The 25,518-nt window shown below is 35.0% G+C and overlaps 1 protein-coding gene across 6 annotated transcripts in view; it reads left to right on the top strand.

Annotated features, from left to right (window-relative positions):
- The window catches only part of DOCK9 (dedicator of cytokinesis 9), a 137,001-nt gene that overhangs the window by 66,658 nt on the left and 44,825 nt on the right, over window positions 1-25,518 (top strand). For all 6 annotated transcript variants that reach the window (XM_054195854.1, XM_054195826.1, XM_054195821.1 and 3 more), the window contains exons 16-34: window positions 1,344-1,423; window positions 1,508-1,695; window positions 1,809-1,874; window positions 2,465-2,557; window positions 2,840-2,963; window positions 3,345-3,466; window positions 4,924-5,010; window positions 5,664-5,753; window positions 10,311-10,426; window positions 10,565-10,634; window positions 10,771-10,896; window positions 11,026-11,097; window positions 15,860-16,006; window positions 16,716-16,799; window positions 17,429-17,540; window positions 19,094-19,272; window positions 20,060-20,176; window positions 21,709-21,829; window positions 22,685-22,818. In XM_054195854.1, the coding sequence (XP_054051829.1) occupies window positions 1,344-1,423; window positions 1,508-1,695; window positions 1,809-1,874; window positions 2,465-2,557; window positions 2,840-2,963; window positions 3,345-3,466; window positions 4,924-5,010; window positions 5,664-5,753; window positions 10,311-10,426; window positions 10,565-10,634; window positions 10,771-10,896; window positions 11,026-11,097; window positions 15,860-16,006; window positions 16,716-16,799; window positions 17,429-17,540; window positions 19,094-19,272; window positions 20,060-20,176; window positions 21,709-21,829; window positions 22,685-22,818 (2,128 nt within the window). The remainder of the gene's footprint in view (window positions 1-1,343; window positions 1,424-1,507; window positions 1,696-1,808; window positions 1,875-2,464; window positions 2,558-2,839; window positions 2,964-3,344; window positions 3,467-4,923; window positions 5,011-5,663; window positions 5,754-10,310; window positions 10,427-10,564; window positions 10,635-10,770; window positions 10,897-11,025; window positions 11,098-15,859; window positions 16,007-16,715; window positions 16,800-17,428; window positions 17,541-19,093; window positions 19,273-20,059; window positions 20,177-21,708; window positions 21,830-22,684; window positions 22,819-25,518) is intronic.

The following is a 25,518-nucleotide window of genomic DNA, read 5'->3' as shown; positions in this document are numbered from 1 at the left end:
AACACTGGTCATCCTTTCTTACAAAGTATTCCTGAAGACAAAGTATTCCATCAGTTTGTGTGCAAGGCTTAAGAATCTCCTACTGATAGATGACCCTATTAATAAACTAGTTTTAATCCTCTTTCTTATTAAATAGGATGTAAAATAATAGAGTGATCTTTGCTGCGTCACAAAGGCATTTCCACTTCTGTTATGGTACAGCTAGCTGGAGTTGTATTAATTTGAACAATGACTAATCACAAAAGGCTTGGGCTCTAGTTTCTTTGTTTTATTCTTGCCTAACAAATATGATAAGGAGATGAGGTTTGTAACAGATATTCTGATTCCATTTCAGCATGCTGCTTAAAGTTTCATTGAAGTTTACATAGCATTGAAGTTGTGTATTGATACTCCTTGTCGTAAACAATATTATTGAAACTGAAACCAATATGGTAAATTAGCCTGCCACATCACTTTACTTTGCAGGTTAAGGAAATGTGCTTGGTTATTTCTGCATCCTGTTTGTGGAATCGTTTGCAGTATTATACAGGAATTTTAGTAAGAAGGAGATTGTAATGTCTAAGGCTTATCTATTGGAATTAGAATCCAGACTCTAACCAGAAAAGGTTGCCCGCACGGAATTGCAGTTTGGGAAAGTTTTGCATCCACTTCCTTTGCAATAATATTTAAAAAAAACCAATCATGCTGTTGACTGTCTTTACTGTAAAGGGTTCTACACTGGTATTTTAACATGGAAAATACTCCTACTTCAAATCCTGTTTCTGAATTAGCTAGATGATAACATCTACGAAAATTCATAGTAGGCTAGTTAATAGTAAATATTTTGCAGAGTGAGTTATTACTCTGGAAACAGGAGGAGGTAGGAAAAAAAATAGTGAGTAGAAGACACGCTTTGTTAAGTTACTGATTTCTCTCTCCCTTTACTTTTCCCCCAAGTTTACCCCATTACCATAAATGCCTTTGGCCATTGAGATTTAAAAAGCTTACTTATAGGTCCCCTCTTTGCCACAAATGATAGTGATTTATTACATGGCAAACAAAACCTGTCTTTTAACAAAGTTTTTCATTTTGATTTAAAGAAAGAAAAACAACATGCTTTTTTCTTTACCTTTACACTCATGAATAAAGCCTTACTTTTTTTTTTTTGGAGAATTTAAAGAAGAGGAAAACACTGAATCTAGGCAAAAAGCAAGACCAGATCAGTCATCCACCCCCAAACTGCCTTTCCTCTCATACTCCTATTTCAGGATATTACTTTTGCTTCTGTTTCCTATTATCTCTTTTCTCTGGCATCTGATAGTTTTGCATTTAGCCTGACTTTGAGGTTTTTTTCTTTCCTATAGACCTGAAAAGATGGCCAAACTTCCTGTTATTTTAGGAAATCTGGATGTTACAATTGATAATGTGTCACCAGATTTTCCAAGTAAGTATTAATAAACACTGTTAAATGGTCGTTCAGGGTTTTTCTTTTCATTTTTTTTAATTGGGTTTTCTTATGTATTTTCAGATTACGTTAACTCATCATACATTCCCATGAAACAGTTTGAAAACAGTACCAAGGCACTAATAACATTTGAAATAGAGGAATTTGTTCCCTGTATACCAAAACACACTCAACCTTTCACCATCTACAACAATCATCTTTATGTTTATCCAAAGCACTTGAAATATGACAGTCAAAAGTCTTTTGCAAAGGTAAGTACAGGAAAACTGTACATTCTTTTTGGTAAGGTTGTCTACATATTATATTTCTGTTCTGATCCTTATGATTAAGTGTTCGTGTGTTTTGTTTTCAAATACCTCTTTAGGCTAGAAACATTGCAGTATGTATTGAGTTCAAGGATTCTGATGAAGAGGATTCTTTGCCTTTAAAGGTTAGTCTTTTGATTTTTGTGTCTGATAAAAGAAAATAGTGGACAGTTAGCTAAGTAACACAGTAGTACTGCATTAATTTATCTGGTTTGGGATGGCGGCGCTCTGTCTCTTTTTGCATTTGGCATAAGAGTATCTTCTAGATATCTTGCTTGTTTTTAATGTAAAAGATTACTAAAGAACCCTCAGAGCCTTTCATTTCTTTCTAACAACAAAAATGCCAAGAATAAACTTGTTGTGAACAAGGGTGGCCTATGCCTACTCTACAGGAGTAGTTCTTTAAGTTAAAACAGTAAAGCTTTAGAGCGACTGCAAAGCCAAGCTCCATGTTTGTTTGTGAGCTACCACAGTGTGTAAGAGGTGTTTGGAAGAAAAGCAGAAAAACGTACAGGAATCCTGAAGTGAAATCAGTGTCAGCTCTACTGCACAGCAGGCAGACTACAGATCATGTAATTCCCTGTCTGTGCCAAGGAACCAAGTTAAATACAAGTTAAAATACTTCAAATTCAAGGTGAAACAGATTCTAAACTGAGAGTGAAAAAGGATCACAGGGTGGTTTTTTTTGTTCTTTTTTTCTTTCTTCTATTATTAGTGTATCTATGGTAGGCCAGGTGGACCAGTATTTACTAGAAGTGCGTTTGCTGCCGTTCTGCACCACCATCAAAATCCAGAGTTCTATGATGAGGTAAGCTACCTTTCTGAGGTAACTTTTACTGGTTTAAGTATTATGTAAGTTTAAAAAATCCAAGAAAAGATTTGAGGATTGCAAAGTTCTTGACAAATTATTTCAGTCAAATCAGACCCCCCCGTTTCACTGGAAGTAGATTTTTGTAAGTTTTGTGTGTGTGATTTGATCTTGCTTCAAATAACATATAACCTGGAATTGCTTTTTACATGTGCAGCCAGTAAGGCATGTCAGTGCTCTAGCTGAAGACTTCTACAAAGGTTATGATTCTTTGCCTTTCAGATTAAAATAGAATTGCCCACTCAGTTACATGAAAAGCACCATTTGTTGTTCACCTTCTACCATGTCAGCTGTGACAATTCAAGCAAAGGGAGTACAAAGAAGAAAGATGTTGTTGAAACACAAGGTTTGTACGCTAATGCTTTACTTTCAGTAACTACTGGGGAGATTTTATGAAGTATGCTCATATGGTAACCTGTGATTTTTGTGATCCGTACAATGCTTTCTAATTACATTATACTGACTGAAAGATTTCATTAAGTACTCATTTTAATTTAAATGTTTCAAATGTTGTTTTAGAATGTTTATAAAATATATGGGGGTTTCTTCAAACTCAGTGACAATTTGTTTGCCTTTTTAATTATTTCTAATCATTTGAGTTCAAATCATTTGGCCCTTGCAGTAACTGGTTTATGAATCACATATCAGAAGTGTACAGTAAGGGTTGTAAGGGTTTATGTAAAGATTCATAACATATTTTAAATTACTTGCCTTTCATGTTCCGTAGTTGGGTATTCTTGGCTTCCTCTAATAAAAGATGGAAGAGTGGTGACCAATGAGCAACACATCCCAGTGTCAGCAAATCTTCCATCAGGCTATCTTAGTTATCAAGAAGTGGGGGTTGGAAAGGTATGTTATATAAAATTGCTCTAATCTTTCAAAAACACATGTGGAGAGGAGGTTTGGTTGTAATTCCTCAGTCTGATAAGAGTTAAGTAATTTTCTAGTAGAATTTTTTTCTTTTATAGTTGAAATGGTGTGCTTTGCAAAAGTTAGACATCTGACTTAGAGGAAACAAACCAACCCAGACAGAAATAGGAGACAAAACTTAGGACTAAATTCTGACTTTTACAAGAATTTGAATCAACCTCCTGTAATATAGTTTTTCATTTCAATTGTTAAGTACTTATTTCTGTTATTATTTAGCTGATGTACTTAGGAAACGTTTGTTTCTTTTTTTTTTGTGGTACTAATTAGCTAGAAGTTACAGTAACTTTAAATACATTAAACTATTTCGAGTTTATTAAGATATGCAAATAATCTGAAGTCCTTTACTAAATTTTTTTTAGCATTTCATGCTGTCTCCTTTCAGTAAGTCCTTTATTCCTGAAAAAGTCTTATTCTCACATCTTGATTTCTGTGATCTTTCTACTTCACTAGTAAAATTTATGGTTGTACTTTTCAAAGCAGAAAGCTTGCAAAATTGTAGCAATAAAAATGATACCGAGGAGAATACAAGATGTTAAATGTGGTAGGGGATTTGACTAAGAGAATGAAATGCAGAGACAAAATTTACTCACTTTGGAGGAAGAGGCCTAAAATCAACAGCCAGAGGTGCTGCTCTCCTCCTATTCTACCACCTTTTCTTTCTTAAACTCTGCTGTAAGCTTTCCAACCATCGTCTCCTTCACGTCTTTCATCTTTTCACATCTTAGGTGTATTCTTTATGCCTCTGCTGTTTGTCTCTGCTCATGCCCATGGGTAGAAGGTTAGGACCAATACGACTAGTTGTATATCTAGCAATAAAATATCTCCCTAACTGGTTATCAGGGTCAACAGCTGGGCATTCCCATTCTCAGTTCTTTGGAAATGAGATGGGAAGGAAGCACTGGCTGCTTCACGTATCAGTGACCTATGTTAAGGTTTAAACTGTGTCAGTGTCTGTGGAAATTCTTCTCAGAAAACTAGTACGTATTTCTCTCTACTGAGAAGTTTCTTTGAGGAGTTGCAGGGGAAGCGTGAAATCTGTGACTTACAGAAAAGCAGGTTTGTTAGCCACTAAGGAAACTATTGTGGGACTTAAAAAAAAAAAAAAAGGGGGGGGGGGGGGCACAAAAAAAACCCAACAACCCAAAACAAAGAAACCCCACAACACAAAACCCCAAAACATTTTTAAGCTTCATAAATGCTTTTGGTAATATTGCCTGCATAATTTTCCTTTTTTTATGACTTTATTCATTGCACACATTTCTTCAACCTGGTTTTTTTTTTTTTTAAAAATTGTTGTTTGTGGTACTACAAACAAATTGTTTTATTCTAGTATACTGCTATATTATTTTACTTCTCTTCCACATGTGTGTGTGCAGCATTCTGGTCCTGAAATTAAATGGGTAGATGGAGGCAAACAGCTGTTAAAAATATCAACTCATCTGGTGTCAACTGTGTATACACAGGTGAGTTATAAAACAAATTAAACCAGAGAAAATTTTAGGAGTAATGTATGTTTATTATATGTATATACAATATTTGAGAAGATTCTTAAACTCGGTGTGTTGATATTTTATTTTTTTGTCTCTTGAACACTTTCCTTGGTATCTTTCTTTCACATCATCTGTGAAAAACAGTAGATCTTAAATGGAAGATATTCAAAATGTGGCCCTTTTGTCTAGCATTGTCGTCTATTCCAATCTGAATTTTCATGTTAGATGAGAGGTCATAGTTGTCTGAAAGCTATTTACTGGCATGTCTACAAAGCGATGAGTCTGTTATAGCTGCTCTTAAAATACATATTGTGATCAGCTGGGATAACTAACATTAAGTATGCTATTTTCTGCATGTCAGTTGCTTTTCGTGAAATATATGTGGTGTTTTGTATAACGGGTATTCCAAAATCACTGGAAATTTCTTATGTGGATTACAAAAAGAAATCAGTTACATGTAGACTAATTTAGTCTTTGGAGTAGTGCACTTCAGTTATTTTTGAAAATTGAATCTATGGACATGTATATGGATTTCTATTAAAAAATATTTTTAATGTGTTCTGTTTTCGATTATGGATAGTAATGTTAGATATTGTTTAATTTATTGTTCTTTTTGTCTTTGACAGGACCAGCACTTGCATAATTTTTTTCAGTACTGTCAGAAGACAGAGTCTGGAGCACGTGCACTAGGAACTGATCTTGTAAAATATCTTAAGGTATAAAAAATAACATAGGTTATTCACTGCCATTTTTATACTTTTGCAAAGCCTAGGAGCTTCAGACATTTTTTAGGTCTCTTTAATGGAATATGCAGTATAAAAAGAAAAAAAGATACTTCCTGCCCTAGATAATTTACAATTGCAATATAAGAGGAAACCATGAAGAAATAATGAGACATTATTGGTCAGTCTTATGTGTGATGATTTCAAAACACTAATGGCTTAGTTTGTCAACAGAATCAAATTGAACTCACATGGGAATGGTAAGGAATGATGACTCTTAATTTTCTAAAATTTTGCTTAGGGGGTCATAATTGTCATGTTTACAGTCCTCTTTCAGGATTAGACCAATAGAGCACGTGGTTTCCACAGCAATTTTGTTTTTACCGAGACCCATTTTCTTAGGCACAAAAATCAGTAGGCTGATTTTCTTAGGCACAACAGAGTTTATTGTTGTAACTGAATACCATTGATTAATAAAACTAGACTGTGTACTCAGGTCATTTAAGAACTTAACTATTGAATGTGGCACACTTATGAAGTGGACTTGCTTTGTGACCTTGGTTATGTCAAAACCATACCTCTGAGCCCTCTTCCTTGCCCCAAGACCTCTTGTGATCAACTTTGGTACGAAACAGAGCACAGTACATTAACAGCAGGAAGGTGGAATAGGTCTATTTGGAAATAGTTTTGGTTTTTAATTATTATTACCTCTTTTTTTACTGATAGACCTGTTTCTTGGTCTCCTATTTGTTTTTATCTTTCTGAAATTTTGCAATCCCAAAACATGCTGGCAGAGCATGTGACAATAATACAACTCTTTAGAATGGATTCTGGCAATGGTAGCTTCACATCAAAAGGATAAGGCAAAGAACAAGTAGTCTTGTAGCTGAACTTCATAATCCCCTGTTGTTACTTGGAATGAGTCATTAGAGATGCCTCTCACTGGGGTTTCTGCTACTGACATTCTTGTTTTGATATAAGATGTCCTTTCTCTGTGTTTCTCACTTAAAGTATCTGTTTCAAGTTCCTTGGTAGTTTTAGATCCGGAGCCATCCTTATTTCCACTGCTTTCTGCAGCAGTAATTGTACCAAATGGTCCCCAATTAGGTGGCGCTAGCACTAAACCTGGTAGTGTTTTGGCTTTAAAAGTCAGCACTCTGCAGTATTAAGAGGCCCTACTGGAGTTAGAGGCAGCTTATGTGAAGAAATGCTCCCTGATACAACACTTGCATATCTTCTGTCATTGTGACACTTTTCAAAATATAGTCTTTCGAACTGTGTATATGTGGTTTGTTCCCTGAAGAAATCTCTCCAATAGAGGCAGAAAAGCAGAACTGCTGCTTTCAGAGTATTTCATCTTGCCTTGAGGCCAAGGGGAATATTCTGTCTTTCCCCAAGTAATCCTTCCGGGAGATTGTGATCCTGCCATCTGAGATGTCTGTTTGAAGAAAGTAACATCTTTACTTCTCACTTCCTACTGTTGGTACTTTTTTGGCAAGGGATTTAAAGTTGTTGGTATTCAATTTCCTCCCATGTTACATGAAAATACAAACAAAGGAATCGTCCAGATTTCTATAAGTCCTAGTTCATAAAAGGCTTTTTTTCTCATTGGTACAGCTTTCCCTTCTTGTCCTCTGGTTTTGGTTTTGAGATCAGTTGGGACACTGAACCTTTTATCATTGGACTTAACCTGTCTTTCTTTCTCTCCACATAATAAAGATGGTATATTCTGAGTATCTGTCATGATGAGTGAGAGGTCTTGGAGTCTGACCTGTGGCTCACTGAAGCTCTTTAAAATTGTCAGTATTGTTTTCATCACTTTTTTTCAAGGGATGTGGCCTTCCTGCTACTTGAGGTGCCAGAGAAAATAGCAGATGTTTCCTGGTATCAAGAAGAAGGGAAGGATTATTGCCCATACTGGACCTCAGGGAATTTAATATCTTTGTTGATAAGTTCAGGTGAAAAAACAGAATTTGCTTTTTCTGATGCTATAATATGGAGCCGTTTGTCTGGGAAACAGTCAGATGTTACATGAGAAGAGCCGTTATTACTAAAATCTCTGCATACGTGACAATTCTGCATCAGTGCTATTAAAAAATCAGTTTGCATACCATGGAGAGCCTCTTTACCAGGGTCCTGGCAGCAGTGACTCTTCATCTTATGAGGAATGGAATGGCCCTGTACTTTGATGTGGGCAGTTGGTTGATTCTTACTTCAGGAGCTGAAACTGTAAACAACGCGCAGTCAGTTTCTGACCTGTTTGATTCATTGGAATTCACAGTACTTCAAGAAATCCCACTGTTTCTTAAGTTTACCAGAACTCTACTTGAATCTGATATAATCAAAATCTCTTCCAGGGCCTAGCATGGCAATTTCAGATTTATGTTGCTGCCCACTGATGGTCAAAAATGACAATTGGCTGGAATCATAGGCTTGATTCTCTTCTTGATATTCACAACTCTTGTTAGCCTGGTAGAACAAAATGACTATCAGCTATTGAAGCATCGTTTTAAGGAAAGCTCAAAAGAACACTTCCTCACATCACTCCCAAATCACATAATTTAATTCAGTCATATATGATCACATATGCTGTAATATGTTTCAGTAGCTTATTCCTTTGCTTAAACACTTAATTTATTTACATTTATATTAATGCTACAGTAGCAGATTCTTTAGGTTCAGTGACAAGACCATGTCTTGCCAAAGTCCCTGGAACAGAATAATGCGACCTTTATAAGTCTTTAACTCTACAATACCTCTTTATAGCTTTTGCTTGTCGTCAAACACCAGAATACTGTCACCGCACAGTACAGTATGAACATGTTCCATGCCACCAGATTAGCACATCATATTGACTTTATTCCCTCGCTTCATGGTAACAGAAAACAAATACTATCTTCTGTGTTAAATACAAATTATGGCTGTTCTCAATTCCGTTGGGCCTAATTCCTGTCTAGCTTTGCCTCCCAAGGACCTAAATACTTTTTGCTTCTGTGTATTGAGAGCTCGCCTCCTGTACCTACCTGTGCCAGACTTGACCAGCCTGTGGGCTAAATGTTTTTGTTTTTTTTTTAAAGATCAACGTTTCAGTTTGCTGGTGACAGTTCCCTGCAGGTAATGTCCATGCTATAATGGCAATGACACATTTAAATACCTAGGATTTACTTTCCTCCACGAAGTCAGTGTGCTACTGGCAGAGTAGCTTGAGTTACTGAACCTGACAAGTGTTCTATTCTCTGTTCTATCTGTTCTTGCCCTCCCTAACAGGATTTTGTGTGAGCACCATCTGATACTTCTAATTAAAGGTTTTCTGAGACTCACCTGACTCAAGATGTTTGTATGCTTTCCTTCATGTTTCATGAGCCCAAACATCACTTAGCATCTCATAAGTTGAGGTATCTGCATGCAGTTACCTGCGTTGCTGCCTGAGGGATCAAAGGGCACGGCTGCTTCTGGCAGTCTAAGTGTAATTGAGTACTCAAAGGCATCAGAAATAGGGTTACGAGTTGTTTCAGAGTCCTGCTTAAAAGAGCACCTCTACCAAAAAACATCTGCATCCTGGACAAAAGTGTGAGCCGAAGTTCGATTTGCATGTCCACCCAATGCTCTAATGTTCAAGAGCTAGAGAAAAGATTTTGCAGTGTATGACTGCTGTTTGCAAGAAAAATCACACATCACGTAGAAGGGAAGACTGTTTTGAGTCCTGAATAGCGCGAATGTGCCTACAGGCACAGTTCAAAGACATGACAGCTACTTAACACTGAATGGAAATGTTGGAAATGTGTTGTCTGCGTACATGTTTAGCAAATATACTCTTTTTTTTTTTTTTTTTTGTCAAACTCCCCTTAACTCCAAGGAATTTTGTGGCATAAAACAATGTAGGATGAAATGCCATCACTGCCTTTCATGTCAGGGTGGTTATGTCTGTAATATCTTTTGCATGTGATGGAATGCAAAGGCATATCATGAAGAAGTTGGGTGGTTAATAATTCACTGTCTCCAATTTCCAGCATTAGGTAACTAGGGATTTTACTTCATTCTATTTTTTTAACATAGTAGTTTATTATTTTGCAGTAACTAGTATAACTAGTATTACACTTATCACAGGTAAGCATGTGTACATCATACATCATATCTGTATGGTTTTGTGTAACTCCTGTTTGCTAAATATCTTCATTGGTGGATGAAAGAGCAAAGTATTCCAGAGTGTCAGCGCCAGCTTGCTGTGGTATACACAAGTTGTCTTTTCATTGAAACATTACCTAGTATGCATTTGAGTGGAAAAGTACAAATAACTACTTCTAAAGTCCTTTTAATAGTGCCTAAGTTTTATCCCTAATTTACCTAAATGTAGAAAATATTTGCCAAACATTTATGTTGGAAACTATTTTCAATTGCATTCTGTCCAGTTGTATTTCAGATAATTAACACCAAATAGTGCAAGCAGCATCCATTTTTGAAAAAAGACTTGCATTAAAATTTATTGTTTCAGAACTTGTGGTTTAAATGCTGTTTTTTGAAGGGATTGACAGTATTACTGCTTTCTTTCAGAGCCTTCATGCTATGGAAGGTCATGTGATGATAGCTTTCCTGCCAACTGTTCTAAATCAGCTGTTTAGAGTTCTCACTAGAGCAACTCAAGAGGAAGTTGCAGTCAATGTGACGAGGTAAAGAATTTTACGTGCTTCTTAGAGTTTAAGTGATGACTGCATCATCACACAAATCTGTAACTGAGTAGCGTTTTTGCTATTGCAGTCATAGCTTTCTTTGTAGACTTACGTGCTTTCTGTCTTCTGTCTGTTTAGGGTTATTATCCATATTGTTGCTCAGTGTCATGAAGAAGGCTTGGATAGCTACCTGAGGTCTTATGTCAAGGTAGGTAGAAGTAAATGAAATGTTTCCTTTTTTATTTCTTTAAAAGGAGTATATTTAAATTTAGTTGTGCTGTTTAAATTCAGTTGTTTCATATTATGTCATAGTTTCATATTATATTCCGGTTTTCTTCCCCAAGTATGCATATAAAGCAGAACCCTATGTTGCTTCTGAATATAAGACAGTACATGAAGAACTGACAAAGTCCATGACGACAATTTTAAAGCCATCTGCTGACTTTCTTACAAGCAACAAGCTACTTAAGGTATATATTGAACTATACTTTTTACCATATGTTCTTATCTGGTCAAAACTGAGGAATAGGAACTAATTGTATTGAAATAGTTGTTGAATGCATGTGGCAATTTTACAGAATGTTTTCTTTTCTCTGCAGTATTCATGGTTTTTCTTTGAAGTTCTGATAAAATCAATGGCTCAGCATTTGATAGAAAACTCTAAAGTGAAGGTATGTCAACTTTTGCAGAAAATAATGTTATTCTAAAGAGAATTTATATAGTCTCTTCTTTCTCCAATCACGTATTTTTATTGCATATTAGAAAAAAAAAAATTTATATTGTGGTTATGATTTATACATAGTAACTTTATAAGAAAGGGAGGGGAAAAAGCAAAGCAGCATGAGAAAACAGTTGAAATATTAGACAGAAAAAACTACAGGGCTAGATTCAGTGTTGTTATAAAAGGACAAAAGCCCCTAAAAATCCATACTGTAGAGCAGTCTGTGTAAATCATCACTCTTTAGTAAGGTTTTTTTAATTCCTATGGTACAATGAAGCTGGAAGCAATAGATAGTGGTCTTTGATGTAAAAGCCCCGTGGGGGCTTTTTCCCGAGCGGTACAGTAGCTGTGATATAAAATTACTCTCAGAAGAGTGAATCATGCAGTTTACAGTCCTTCTATATGCGGTGAGAAGTATCAGTATTTAATTCTGTGTTATTTCTTATGCTGATACATAATTTGCAGAATATCATAATAATAGAGAGAAAAGGAAGAGCATGATTTATGGATTCAAGTTGAACTACGCATTCTACTGAAATACATCACTAGGTAAAGATACCAGGCTTCAGTATTGCACCCCTTGTAGAAACTGAAATTTGAAGAAGAGAGTGATCTCCTTTCTGTTACTAAAAAGAGAGGATGAAATAATTTTTGTTTTTTAAATAAAATCTCAGTTTTTAATTGGAGCAGTGGTACTGGAAATGCTGGAACCTTTATTGGGTGATTTTTTTATTTTTTTTTTTTTTTTTTAGAAACAGGTTAGGCAATTGTCAGGAAAGACATGTTTTGCACAAAACAACATGACACTCTCCAATGTAGAGACATAAACTTTTACCTGGTATTTGTACTTCATTTAATCTAGAAATAGGTCTGCAGTTTGAGGGGGTGGTCATAGTTGAGTATTTACATGGTACAAGTACTACAGATTTAAGTGTCTTCTGAAGTGTGAAAGAGGGCAAGCTTTTATTGCTAAGTTCTTAAACTGTCTAGGGAACTGCGACAGCTACCATTTGTTTAGGAGCTTTTAGAATGGAAATATATGCATAACGGGTTTGCTGGGCGTGTAGCGCAGTGCATCCTTTCACATTTAAGATGTCAAACTTCTTGCTCGTGTGAACTGATTAGCTGTTTGGGAATTCCTCAAAATTTATAGCAAAAAGAAAAGACAACCTTTTCCACCACTAATCAATAGAAATACTGTTTAATGCAAATCCAAGTAAGAATAATATTTCAGATGGACTTTCTTCTGTTCTTCACTCTTTTTTTTTTTTTCCTGTTTCATAGTATCTGTTCAAATAATTTGGAATCTGTAAACTTATATTTTCATTATTGATTTGATGTTCCTTGAAGGAGTCTGTGCCTCTGTTCACTCTGTGAATGGAGTACTACTTATTTCACCCCCCCTATTTTGAACTTGTCATAATCAGTTTAATTAATTGTATCAATTTAATTAATCATTTAAACTGAAATGAAAGTATAATCTTATAAAGCAGAAAACATTGATTCATATTTAAAGGTGAAAATTTCTAGAGACTTTCTAGAATTGAATTAGAATTTTATAATTTAAAAATTACATTGAAAAGAATGGAAAGAATTTTTGTTGGTTTCAGTACTTACCTGACAGTACTGGCAGTACTTTTTATTTTACACTATTCAGGTCTGTGAGAAGATACATTTTTTTCTAATTATAGAATGTGGTGCATCTGGGCAAGGTTTTCAAAACATGGTGTGTGTGAAACTTGTATAGCTTGAGGATGTTTTCTCTTGGATTTGGTAGGTGATACTCTGAAAAACAACAACATGCTAGTTTTGCTGGGCTAAACAAAGTTTATCTAGTTTTTCCTGATTTTAACAAACTTGCAGAAATCCTCACAAGTTTGGAAACAGTGTATTGGTTTAAAAAAAACTTCAAAGAAACCACTAACTTGCTGCCATGCAAACCCATTTCCTTAATTTAATTATAACTTCCTTACAATAGGGATTACATTTTTAAATTGAGATCAGATGGTGGATAAAATAAGTACAGTAGAATGTCATCTTTTTTTAAAGCAGGAATCTGTGTAAACGAACAAAAAACAAATGTAATTTACTTTTCAGAATGACTCAGCCAGTGTCCATGTTTTTAGTATCCTTTCCCATGTAATCTGCATTTCTTGTATAGTATGGTATTCTACCATTGCTGAGCATTCGCATTACTACTAGTTCTTGATTTTTTTTTTAATTTTTTAGTATTATTTCTTTCCTCCACAAGTGCTATACCGACTCATTTCCTCAGTGTTTCTGTAATCCTAATAATAAATTATATTTGGAGAGCATGACATATACATCTGAGGAACAAATTCAATTTGACAAGACTTTCACTTTAGGGAAAACAAAGTTGTTAAAGGAACAGTGTGTCAGTTATTGAGACTGATTTGATTACCTGGTGTTATGGAAATATGGTGTGAATTGGGGTCGGCAAAACTAATACTCAGAAAGACTTCCATCTCTTTGATTTGATCTAAATACTTACGGTACTTTTAACTCTATAAGAGACCCCATTTTATTTCAGAAAATAAGGATGCACAGTGAGGTTTTTTTTATAGACTTAGTAGGTTCCATGGCCATAAATCTTCCTACGATGATAACAGTTCATGCAGAGATTTTCTTATGCAGCACAGAAACTACCAAAATGATGCCATGTTTTTTGTTAGGACTTGTAGGTATAGAAGCGTGCAGAAAAAAAAAAAACCCAAGCCAAACTAAAACCCAAAAAACCCCACCCCCAAAACCCTGAGCATGATACTGAGAAATGTATGTTTGGTTTCTGTTGTTGTCCTACTCAATAGAAAGTTCTGCATGCTAGGTGTATTATTGTATAGGAACCTCATTCATTTCAGGTTAATATTTTGTTTGGTTTTAATTGTATCTTCAAAAGCAGGCTCCAAATAGGAACTGTTTAATTGTACAAAGGAAAGAAATTCTTTTAACGGACCCCTTTAGATTCTAGTACTTTCCTGTGTATCACCTTGAATGGCTGTTATTTCCCATTCCTCCCCTGCAATAACATGATGTAAGGTTCGTAGCTTATAAACTACTGGAGTGAGTTTTTATGACAGATTTTTGTTGTTGTCTCCACATTTCATGTTAAAAAAGATGTTTCCACTTTTAGAACTAACCTTGTTGTCATCTTCCCTGTGACATGAAAGAAAAAGGAGCAGAATTCACCTCTTGTTTGCACGTATCCTCATTCCTGAACATCGCTTCTTGATTTACAAACCCCTTAGATATCAAATAAATTATTTTTCCAGCTTTTTTCTGTCTTACTGAGTAAAGGAATAAATGGAACATGAATTCAGATATTTCCTGCTTATGAGATCCGATAAAAACGTGCATTTATGGGTGCAGCAAAATTATTTCTGTAGCAGGAATTTTGTAGTATTTTTAAAAATACTTAATTACTGTCCAACAAAGGCTGAGTTACAAGGACACTGAATGGCATATCCACCAACAGAATTTTTAATTGTTAATTGTTATTTCATTAACGAATGGTGTTGGTATTTATTCAGGGATCTTTTTCAACCTTAATATCTATTAAAAAAAAATAGAACTAGAGACTTTGGAATTCCAACACCAAGGGAGCAAATTGTGTAATCATTGATTTATGCAGGGCCTTGACAATGACTTGTTCTGCCTAGGAATGTTGCATTCAATATAGTTAAAATAACTTACTTAAGTAACAAAGTATTCAGAGCACTTGGATGTTTTGATTTCAGTTTTCAGAAAGAAAAGACATAATGACTGTACAGTTGAAACAGTTTTTGATAACATCAACTTCTTCAGCCTCACACCACCTGTCATTAAGTCCCTTCAGACAAAAGACAGAATCCTTATTAAAGATTGTAAGATGTAGAGAAATAAAAGAGGCTCTGCAGTGCCAAAAAACTGAAGAGAACTTACTGACCAATACTGTTCAGAATGTACAAAATCATTGAAGGTAGGGGATGGTGAGGGGAAAGGAGGAAATTGTGAACGCAGAGGAAATCTTTTAAGTTAACTGGCAAACTACCTAAAAGCAAAGGAAAAAATTCTGATTGTGGAAACTTAAAAACACGGAGAGTAAGATTTTGAAGCCTCGAAGAGCTGGGATTTGAAGTCACTGATGAGCAAGAGAAAGAAAGAAGCATGGATGAGAATTTCCACAATGGAAAAAGGCAAAGGAGTTACTAAAAAGCTAGTTGCAGAACAGGAAAAACTGGGTATTTTTTCGAAATAGAAAAGGGAGTCTGATAATGCAGTTACTGTATGTGAACCAGCTGGTGTCTGCTTTGGAAAGGAAGATGGATAAAATTAAAAGATTCCCTTTTATTCTTGGCTTCTGTCATCAAGTTTAGTGTAGTATACAAAATTATTAATGCATTACACTTACAAACTTTTATACATGTGTTTTTGTCATCAAAGACTGCCTTGCCTGAATTTTAATAACAGATGTTAGTGCATGTTGTAATATTTTTCTTTTAACCAAATGCTCTTTTTTCACCCTCAGTCTAGAAAGTTCAGGAAGATCTTGAATTTAAAGAAAATGTTGCTTTAAATGACAAACGAGAAAATTTGAAAGCTTTCTTTGTCTCCCTTCTCCCTGTCAGGTTATCTATATCTTATCTAAAGTAAGTTTTCTGATATATTTTGGTGTTATAAACTATATTAAATATTATGTCTGAATTTGTTTCTAGCTGTTGCGAAACCAGAGATTTTCTGCTTCCTTTCATCATGCAGTTGAAACAGTTGTTAATATGCTAATGCCACACATCACTCAGAAGTACAGAGACAATCCAGAGGCTTCAAAGAATGCAAACCATAGTCTTGCTGCCTTTATAAAAGTAAGTACACAAGTGACTTGGGCTCTGCGGTTACTTTTTCAGTAATACTGCTTCATGCATTTTAAAGAGTGTTAAAACCCACTCATATAAAATTGAATAAGCATCATGCTTTTTAAGTATAATTCTATGTCCAAGTTAAAATGCATTGAAGTATAATTTGCATCTTCTGTAATCAAGAAGACATCTGTTCAAAAGTTTGATAATTTTTAAATGAATCTATATTTTATCCAAAATGTATTTTGATTTTTCTTTTTTTTTTTCTGCTTTAAAAATATTATCTAGGTTGCCTTCTAATCCTATAACAGCTTCATACATTAAGTGGTGTTTTATTTGCATGCTGTTTATGTAGACAGACTTTCAGTGTCTTTCCTTTTTCAGCCAATAAGATCCAGTAGGGAGAAAAAAGGATGGGAAATAGAATGGTGGATAAAGCTGCTAGTGCCATGTAATTTTCATTTCTGTCAAGATATAGCTCTTCTCTTCAAACTGCTTTTTATTTACAATTTGCTTATATTCTGCACTCTAAGGGAAAATTTGGTATTCATATATGTATACATATATTTAGTTTGATTGTTTTATTTTTTTTATATTCAAACTGAAATATCAATAATGTGTTTGGAAAATAAACTTGTTAAATACAGAAATATCATTACTGAGCACTGAGACAGTACTAAATCATCACTATCTTGGTTTTGCTTATTTTCCCCAGAGGTGTTTTACTTTTATGGATAGAGGCTTTGTTTTCAAGCAAATCAATAACTACATCAGCTGCTTTGCCCCAGGAGATCCGAAGGTACTCAGTGTTTTTGAAAAAACTACTTTTAGGAGCTGCCTCTTCTTGATGCATGTGGATAGAGTCCTGTGTTAATTCTTCAGACTTCTTCCTAGTTACATTAAAAGTCCCTGTGCTGTGCCTATAGCATTTTTTTCCCATCAAATCACCTTTCATATTTTGATTCCCATCTTCAGGGAAGATGGCAACTTTATCACCCTAGAGTGTGTGTATTGTGAAAGTGGTGGGGGGTGGGGGTGCAACACTAAGCAGAAATTTTAAGCCTGAATATGAGTGGCCAAAGTTGGAATTTACATCTGATAAATTTTGGTATACATTTACTCTAGTGGTGAAAGCATGTACCAGATGTCCAAAGAATTTCTTCTGTGGGTCCGAACTTTTCTTACATCAATACGTAATGTGCTAGTAAACTTTGGATAATGGGAACAGTAAATAGAATTATATCCAGTTATCAAGTATGAATTATGCTGGAATTATTTTATACTGACATATGGAACTTTGACAAGTCTATATCCTTCATACTGCAAGACTGAGAGAAATCACCCTTTTGTGTTAGAAAGCTGGTTTGAATGTGTTATTCAAATCACTGCATCAGTTGTTTAATTTGTCCTTTAAAATTACTTTTGCAGACTCTTTTCGAATTCAAATTTGAATTTCTCCGTGTGGTCTGTAATCATGAGCACTACATACCTCTGAATCTACCAATGCCGTTTGGAAAAGGCAGAGTTCAGAGATATCAAGGTAAATTCTTCCAAAGAAGTGTATGGTACGTCTGTTAGATGTCACCATTTTGTTATTAGATGTGTAGACTGTGTAACTTCAGATGAGATGTTGGAAACCTTGAAGTTGTTAAACAGAAGCCTGAAGTTGTAATCTTTTCATTTAAACTTAAAGGAATAGTTTAGGCAGCAGGGTAATCTACCCAAAGTATCTAGTCATTAAAAGAAATGGTAAACTACATCCTTGACTCTGCCTCCATTTCCTGCTATGATTATTAAGTTTGCTTTTTTTTCATGAGTTAGGTTTTAATTCACTAGCTGTGCAAGCCTGCAGGACTCCTGTAGGTAGGTGTGCAGTGTGAGGTTTGGCGTACTCTTTTTTTTTTTTTTTTTTTTTTTTTTCCTTTTCCATTTTTCATATACCCATTCAGGTTAAAAGGAACTTCATTAGGTCTGTAGTAATCTCCTGCTCAGGTCACCTCAAGCCTTCCCTTCTCCAGGTGAAACAAGCTCAGTTCCCTCAATTTCTCTTGATAGGGCATGTGCTCCAGCCCTCTACCTACCTTGGTGGTCCTTCACTGAAGTCAATCAAGTTAAGATCTTTCTTGTACTAGGAAGGCACAAATACTACACACAGTATTACACACGTGTCTAACAAGTGCTAAGTAAAGGGGAATAAATACTTCCCTTGGTAAACTGGCAATGATCCTGTTGATAACATCCCAGTATGCTGTTAGCCTTCGTTGTTGCCAGGATGCCGTGCTAATTCCTGTTGAAGCTACAGTCCACCTGGACCCCTAGGTGTTTTTCAGCAGAGCTGCTCCCAATCTAGTCATTCCACAGCTGGTACCATTGCCGGAAGTTCATCCATCCCAGGTGCAGAATTTGGCATTTGTCCTCGTTGAATTTAATTGACCTTTCTGTCGACCTGTTCCTGTAGAATCTAGATTCTTCTAAAATGCAGCCCTGCCCTTGAGCGTATGGACTGTACCCCATCCACAAACTTGATGAGGGTGCACCCCATTCTCCTCTTTCAGGTTGTTGATGGAGTAGTATTATGTAGGGTAGACCCTGGGAAACTGCTCTTGTAGCTGGTCTCCTTCAAATTTACTAATCTAGGACTGAACCACAGACTAAAAATTAAATTATACTTCTACCATGCAACTAAATTCCTGAAAGATAGAATTTGCACAACCTTTGCGCACTATAAGTGTTTCAGTGCCTCAATATAGACTTAAAATTTGAATTTGGAGTTGTAAGATGCTGGTCCAAGTAAATTTAATAGGAACACTTTTGAATATTGGGCAGTATTTAAAATATGTATCTTTTTAAAATAACATATTTAGATTTATCTGTGTTCTGTTGATTGAATATATGTTATCCTTGTCTTTTTAATAAATGCATCATTATGCAGTGAATTGGGCTGGGGGTATATTAATGATTAAATGTTACATATGTATGAATATATATGAATTTGTCAATAATGTTGGAAACATTTTAGTTCAGCCTTAAGCTAACTGACAAATTGATTTAAATTATACCATTCCTTACATAGAACTTGTACTTTACTTCCAGACCTTCACCTGGACTACTCATTAACCGATGAGTTCTGTAAAAATCACTTCTTAGTGGGACTGCTTCTGAGGGAGGTGGGCAATGCATTACAGGAGTTCAGAGACGTGCGGCAGATTGCTATTAGTGTGCTCAAGAATTTGATGATAAAGCATTCTTTTGATGACAGATATGCTTCCAGGGTAAGTGTATTGCTATTCTAGTAGTACAAAATAATAAATATTAAGTTTGCACACACACAGAAAGTTTTTTTTTCTTTCACAAAAAACTTGTTAATTTGCAGCAATGCTATTTCTGTTCAGACTGTGATTAAAAATATGTATGAAAATTATATCAAAATGAATTGGTAAATCCGATATTTTTACCAAATCAAAGCACAAGGCACCTTCTAACATAGTTACATGTGTTTATTATATTTTAGCACAGTATAATCTAACCGTTAAAGTAATCAGATTTTTACGAATGTTTTTAAAGCTCTTATTTTCATTAAACATTAGCTAGTAATATTTGGCAGCTTTCCTTCCATCATCTATTATTTGTCAAATGAGTATAAGAAAGCTTTTGAGTGATTTTTAATTTTCTTGACTTTTCTTAACATCAGCTGTGCTGTGGAGAAGCCATAAAATTTTAATGGAACATGTCATTAATTTATCAAGCTAACATAATATTTATTTACTTGGTTTGTCTTAGCTAAAGTCACATTAATATAGTGGTTTTTTCTGCATTATGTTGAAACAGTAAATAAAATTTACTGACCTTCTGTAAATTAGAATTAAATGCAGTGATGATCACTCGTTTTGCCTTTTATGAACTTATGAATGGGGGCTCTGGCTTGGCAAATATTTATTAAATGCTCCTTTTTTGTAACTTAGGAGTGAATAGCTTAAAAAAATATTAAAAATATAAAAAAAAATTAATGATTAAAAATTAAATCTGTAATTTGATAATGAACTGTTAAACTCTATTTAGAGCCATCAAGCAAGAATAGCCACTATGTATTTGCCACTCTTTGGACTGCTCATAGAAAATGTTCAGCGAATCAATGTTAAAGATGTGTCTCCATTTCCTGTTAACCCTTCCAGCAACGTGAGTGACCATTTCTATTTGATATTCTGAATTATTTTTTTCATAATTTATTGGTAACATGTATATGGAATGCCATACTTCTGGCAAACAGAGTTTCATAAGCTTCAGAATTCTGCAAGTTTGTACTCCTTGCTTTTGATAGAATCATAGAATGGTTCGGGTTGGAAGGGACCTTAAGGATCCATGTAGTTCCAACCCCCCTGCCATGGGCAGGGACACCTCCCACTAGGCCAGGTTCCTCAAAGTCTAGTGGAAAACTGTAAGATTAAAAGCTTAGTTAACCTTCATGATTTTGGCTGCAGTTTCTCTGGTCCAGCTAAGTTACGCCTAACATGATAATTGGTTAATTTGGTCCTACATACAGGTTACGGTGCCTTTATTGATCTTTACATGAACCTCTGAAGGTCTTAGGAGAATGCTAGGTCACAAAGATTGCCACAGCATCATTCTAATGCCATGTGATCATACTGCCATGTCACATCCACTTTTTCTATATCTCTGGTGGATGTGTCTGTGTTTCAATACAAACTACACACCAAACAGGATTGGACCTGCTGCATCTTTTTGAGTGTTCCAAGAAAAGCAGCCAAAATAGCTGAAGGAACAATGTATTTCAAGTAAAAAATATCAGTTGTTTCTACAATTTAATGACCTTCCTTTTTGTATCTGTTAACCAGTTTTGATACATTTTTTTGTGAGAGGAGATTTCATTAAATTGTCTCTGTTTTTTACTCAAAAATTACACTTCCCTTTAGTCTGCCTGCTAGTTTGTATAAACAGTTTGCCTCTATTCTTATAGATTCTGGCATTGAAGGCACTTGCACGTACTTCATTTTTATGCAAGAGGATACTCTCCCGACATCTAACACATAGTTATGTTGACTCAAATCCCAACAGATACGTTAGTTGCTATTGCTGTTCAGCAGAAAAAAAAATGCATATTGGTCATAGATTTTTAAAAAGATCTTATTTTCCAGTTTAGTCTAACACTGAAATAAATGGACCACAAAAAAAAAAAAAATTTAATTTTCTAGAAATTAGAGAAAAAATTTTAACCTTAAAGGAGTGTGCTTTTGGAACAGCTCTAGTGTAAGAGGGCTACAGGAGAATGAATTCAAATGGAATTTGTGAAGATGTATATTGATATATCATAGTTGCATACAATTTTTGAATCGAAGATTTTATTATTAATGTATTTTATTTTTGCCCATATCTTGCTGTATTCCATTTGCTATCAAGAAATTCACGATACCCTTCCACCAAGAGAAATGTTTGGGTATTTGAAATAAAAGTAATTTGGATCTTCGGGCAATATCTGTTTTATAGTGTTTAAAATTCAATGGAATATTAAATTCTTCAATGTTTCCTGAGGGATCTTAAGTTTGTGCAAATACCCGAACATCTCATTCCTTCCTTTTGAGCATATTTAATAGAAATTAAAATTTAAGAAACAAATATATAACAAATACCAGTCTCGAAGATAAAGTATGTCATATTCACAATAATCTAATTTTCCTCTCTTTTCCGAACAGAGTGCAAAGGATGATGCACTTAATTTGCCAACTGCAAGTCAGCTAGTAACACCACAAAAATCAGGAAACACATTGGATAACAATCTTCCTAAAGATCTATTTGGTGTTATCTCTGGCATTGGTAAGCACTTAAAAAATACAATAATTTAAAAAGGAACCGTTTTCCTTTTTCGTTTGTTACCAGAAATAATTGTTCTGTGTTCAACTTTGGCTGCTCTCTGCATGTATACTTGAATGTTATTGCTGCTGTAATTAACAGAACCCTACTGCAGTTAGCTGTTCAGCGTGGGCCAGAATTCACAGTCTGTACATGAAATCTTTCTTTTGGGATTTTTTTTGTTTTTGTTTTGCTTTTCTATTTGAAACTAAAGCTGTTTCCTGGAGAGAGCTGCTTTTTCGAAGGTGATCATTCTTATCTTGCTGCAGAGAAATAGGAGACAAGACTAGCCTTAGTCACTTGCGGCAAGAGTGCCATAATCCATGATCGCACATGATGGTAGAGACAGCCTCTCCAAGTGGAGTGCTGCTTGCACGCACCTGTGGGCATCCTTCTGTCTGTCGTCTTAATGTGGTTTTTTTTGTTGTTGTCTGCTGTAATGTGTCACCAGCCAATTAAAAAAAAAAAAACAAAAAACAAATGAAAACCAGATGAAAAATGGGGAAGGGGAATTTTTTTAGAGATACATGCTTCTTCATGAAAGTGTGTGTGTGCTGCTACATCTGTTTTTACATGTGTGTATGCAGTTTTACATAGGTCTGTGTGTATGTACGTACATAAATACTTTCCTGAAAATCTAGAACAAGTTTGTCTTCATTAAAAGTAAATAAATGGAATTATTTGCCTTCTTAAAAAACATATACATATATGGTGGGTTTAGAAGTCTGACTGATCTATGGAGTGACTTTTTTCAGTGTATGTATTGTTTGTGATTTTTGTATTGGTTTGGGTTGTTGTTTTTTTTTTTTTTTTTTTTAGCTTCCCCATACACCACGTCAACTCCAAATGTTAATAGCGTGAGGAATGCTGACTCAAGAGGCTCTCTTATAAGTACAGACTCAGGAAACAGTCTCCCAGAAAGACAAAGTGACAAGAGCAATTCCCTTGACAAGGTAAAAAAAAAAAAAACAAAACAAAACAAAACAAAAAAAAACAAACAAAAAAAAAAAAAAACAAAAAAAAAACAACGGAGAACACAAAGTATATTCCTAAAAATTCGTCTTAATTCTCATGAGTTAACTTCTGTAATCTCCATTGGGAATGAGCTTTCTAGAATAAATGTAGAGCAGAATTTTACATAAGTTTTTTTCTTTTGCAAAGTAATTATCGTATGAACTCTTTTTGCATTGCATTTATTAAGCTGTTTTGTAGAAAATAGAAAAAGATTGTCAATGTAGAGACATAAACAAGGAGGTTTTGTTTTTTCCTTTGGTAGATAAAGGCACTAGGTGAAGTGTATTGAATTTCACTTGAGAACTGAATTCTAGTTAGGACAGCTTTTTTGATTTTGTGCAGACCTTCACTCCATCCTATACACAATATACGTAGTATGTTTTAAATGTTAAAAAAACAGTTGCTGTGCTTTCTCTAGGTGATTTCTTTTATATTAGTTTGACTTTTATAAATCATTTCACTTTAAAGCTGTTACAAATTAGGAGCTCTGGCTGCAGTAACTATAAGGTATTCAGTCATGTCTTTCTAGAGCTTGTGTTGATAGTGATCACATTTCATTTTCTTAGATCTTGTTGTGCAAGTCACAACGTGTTAACTTTTTCCCCTTGACTCTGACATGCCTTCGTGTGGCAGAGAGAGAAGCTTCTCAGAAGGCACTCTGCTCATGCGATGCGCCCTAATGGAGAAGAAGAAGAAAATTCTCACCCTGCAAAGAAAAACCGTGTTACTATGGATTTTTCACTTCTGACAATTCCAGCTGTGCCAGAGAAAGTTTTGCATGCCGCTTTCTCTCTTCAGTTACAAGAAGTATTTGGTTTTTGTGCTTGGTATAGTTAAGCTTCCGAGTGAACTGTGTGATCGGTAGTTTTGCCACTTTTTTGCAACAGTTGAATCTCAAGCCAAATATGTACAATGTATCCATGTAAATCGCCATTAAATGCCAAACCTGGACTAGTTCATGTACATGATTTGATTAAAGCATAAAAATCTGATCAGCTTAAATATTCGCAGAATTTGAGTCTTAGGGTCTTTTAATATATATAGAACTAACGAATCTTCTTTGACATTGATGAAGTAAATAAATAAATATCTTGTGCATACACTGTTGCTAAATGGCAATGCTGTCATCTATTACTTAGTTGTCATGTTGTTAATTACTAATGTGTAGTGTTTTTACCAAGTAAAAGGGTTTTCAGAGGAGTCAACATCCTTTGAAAATTCTACTCTGGTCTGCCAGTTTAGGTAATACAGGATTTATGTTTTGCATGCGTGTTAATATTTTCCCTGAATAATACTTAATCCTGGCTTCTTATTCATTGCTTTCCAAACTTTCTTTCTAGTAGATCAGTTGTTCCATGCACGTTATCTTCGAATTTTTGCTCATTGCTTCATATCATTACTGAAGAGCCATGTTTTTGTTCTAATTTTCTTTCAGAATAACCTGTAGAACTATACTTGTGGAATCAGAATTGGCTGGAAGTATATCAGTTTCTATTTTAATATGTGAATACTTTATAGGTTATTGGCATGATTTTAAATTAAGCTTGTGAGTAGCTATAGTCCTAGTTTTATCTATGTACATGTTCAGCTATTTTAGAGGGAATATTATCTAGTGCTCTGGACAGTATCTGAAAGTCTAGGAAACTCAAATTCTGTTTCTTCTCTGACACCCATTAATTGCCTGCTCTATTTCAGTATCCATAAGGCTGTAGAGTAGCACCTCATTGTTCACCAGAGGGAGTTCAAAGATAAACAGTTTGTGAGGTCTTTACAATCTGCAATAATCAAGCTTATATAGGTGTCCATTTGCTCCTAAATTACAGTAACTTTTGGCTAGTATTAATCATAGTTTCACATTCAGTTTCACTGCGCATCCATTGAATGACTAGTATGTGACAGGTTTACGCAGATTGTTTTAGGACAGCAATTTGTTCCTTTTTACATGAAATGTGTTAAAGGGCTCGGCAGTCGATTGATGTGTGTGCTGTGAAATGTTCCCTCATGGATTAGCATGTCTCCTGCTTTTAGTGACGAGCATTCCTGGAAGGGTTGTTCTACCCTTGAGGTATTGGCACTTCTTGCTTGGTTTGTGAAACCAAGTGCTTTTCTCCCTTGAGTCTATGTTTTTATTATTTTAATTTTTTTTCTGATTTTGATATGAAGGGTTTCTTTCAACACTGGTATGTGTTCTTAAAAAGGTCATGGAGCCAAGATGTTCCAACTTTCTTGTAGAAACTAGAGTTCACAGGTCAATTGTACCGGACTCTTGACTTTCCAGCAAACTTATTGTCTGTCTGTTTCATTTTCTATTTGCATAATGGCCTCATATTGGATGTGAGAATTAGGCACTGAAAAGGGCATAATATATCCTTTAGACAAACATTTAAATCCTCAGACTGAGGATTTTGTAACACTTGATTGTGTGGAAATTGTTCTTTTACAGATAGGTCTTTGCCTAAGGTTCAATTTATATATTCTCACAGTTTTATTTTTTCCTTTTCTGGTACACAATTTGAAAGATCAGTTATTTTTTTTTTTCTTTTTGAACAGACTCTAATATTGAGCATTGCTGATTAAATTCCCACAAGAGCAGGAATTTTGTATAAACAAATGAACAGGAAGAAAGACTTCCCTCCCCC

This window comes from Rissa tridactyla, chromosome 1, assembly GCF_028500815.1.
Source record: "Rissa tridactyla isolate bRisTri1 chromosome 1, bRisTri1.patW.cur.20221130, whole genome shotgun sequence".
Taxonomy (NCBI): domain Eukaryota; kingdom Metazoa; phylum Chordata; class Aves; order Charadriiformes; family Laridae; genus Rissa; species Rissa tridactyla.
Note: the sequence above shows the minus strand (reverse complement) of the source record. Positions and strands in the feature narration are given on the sequence as shown.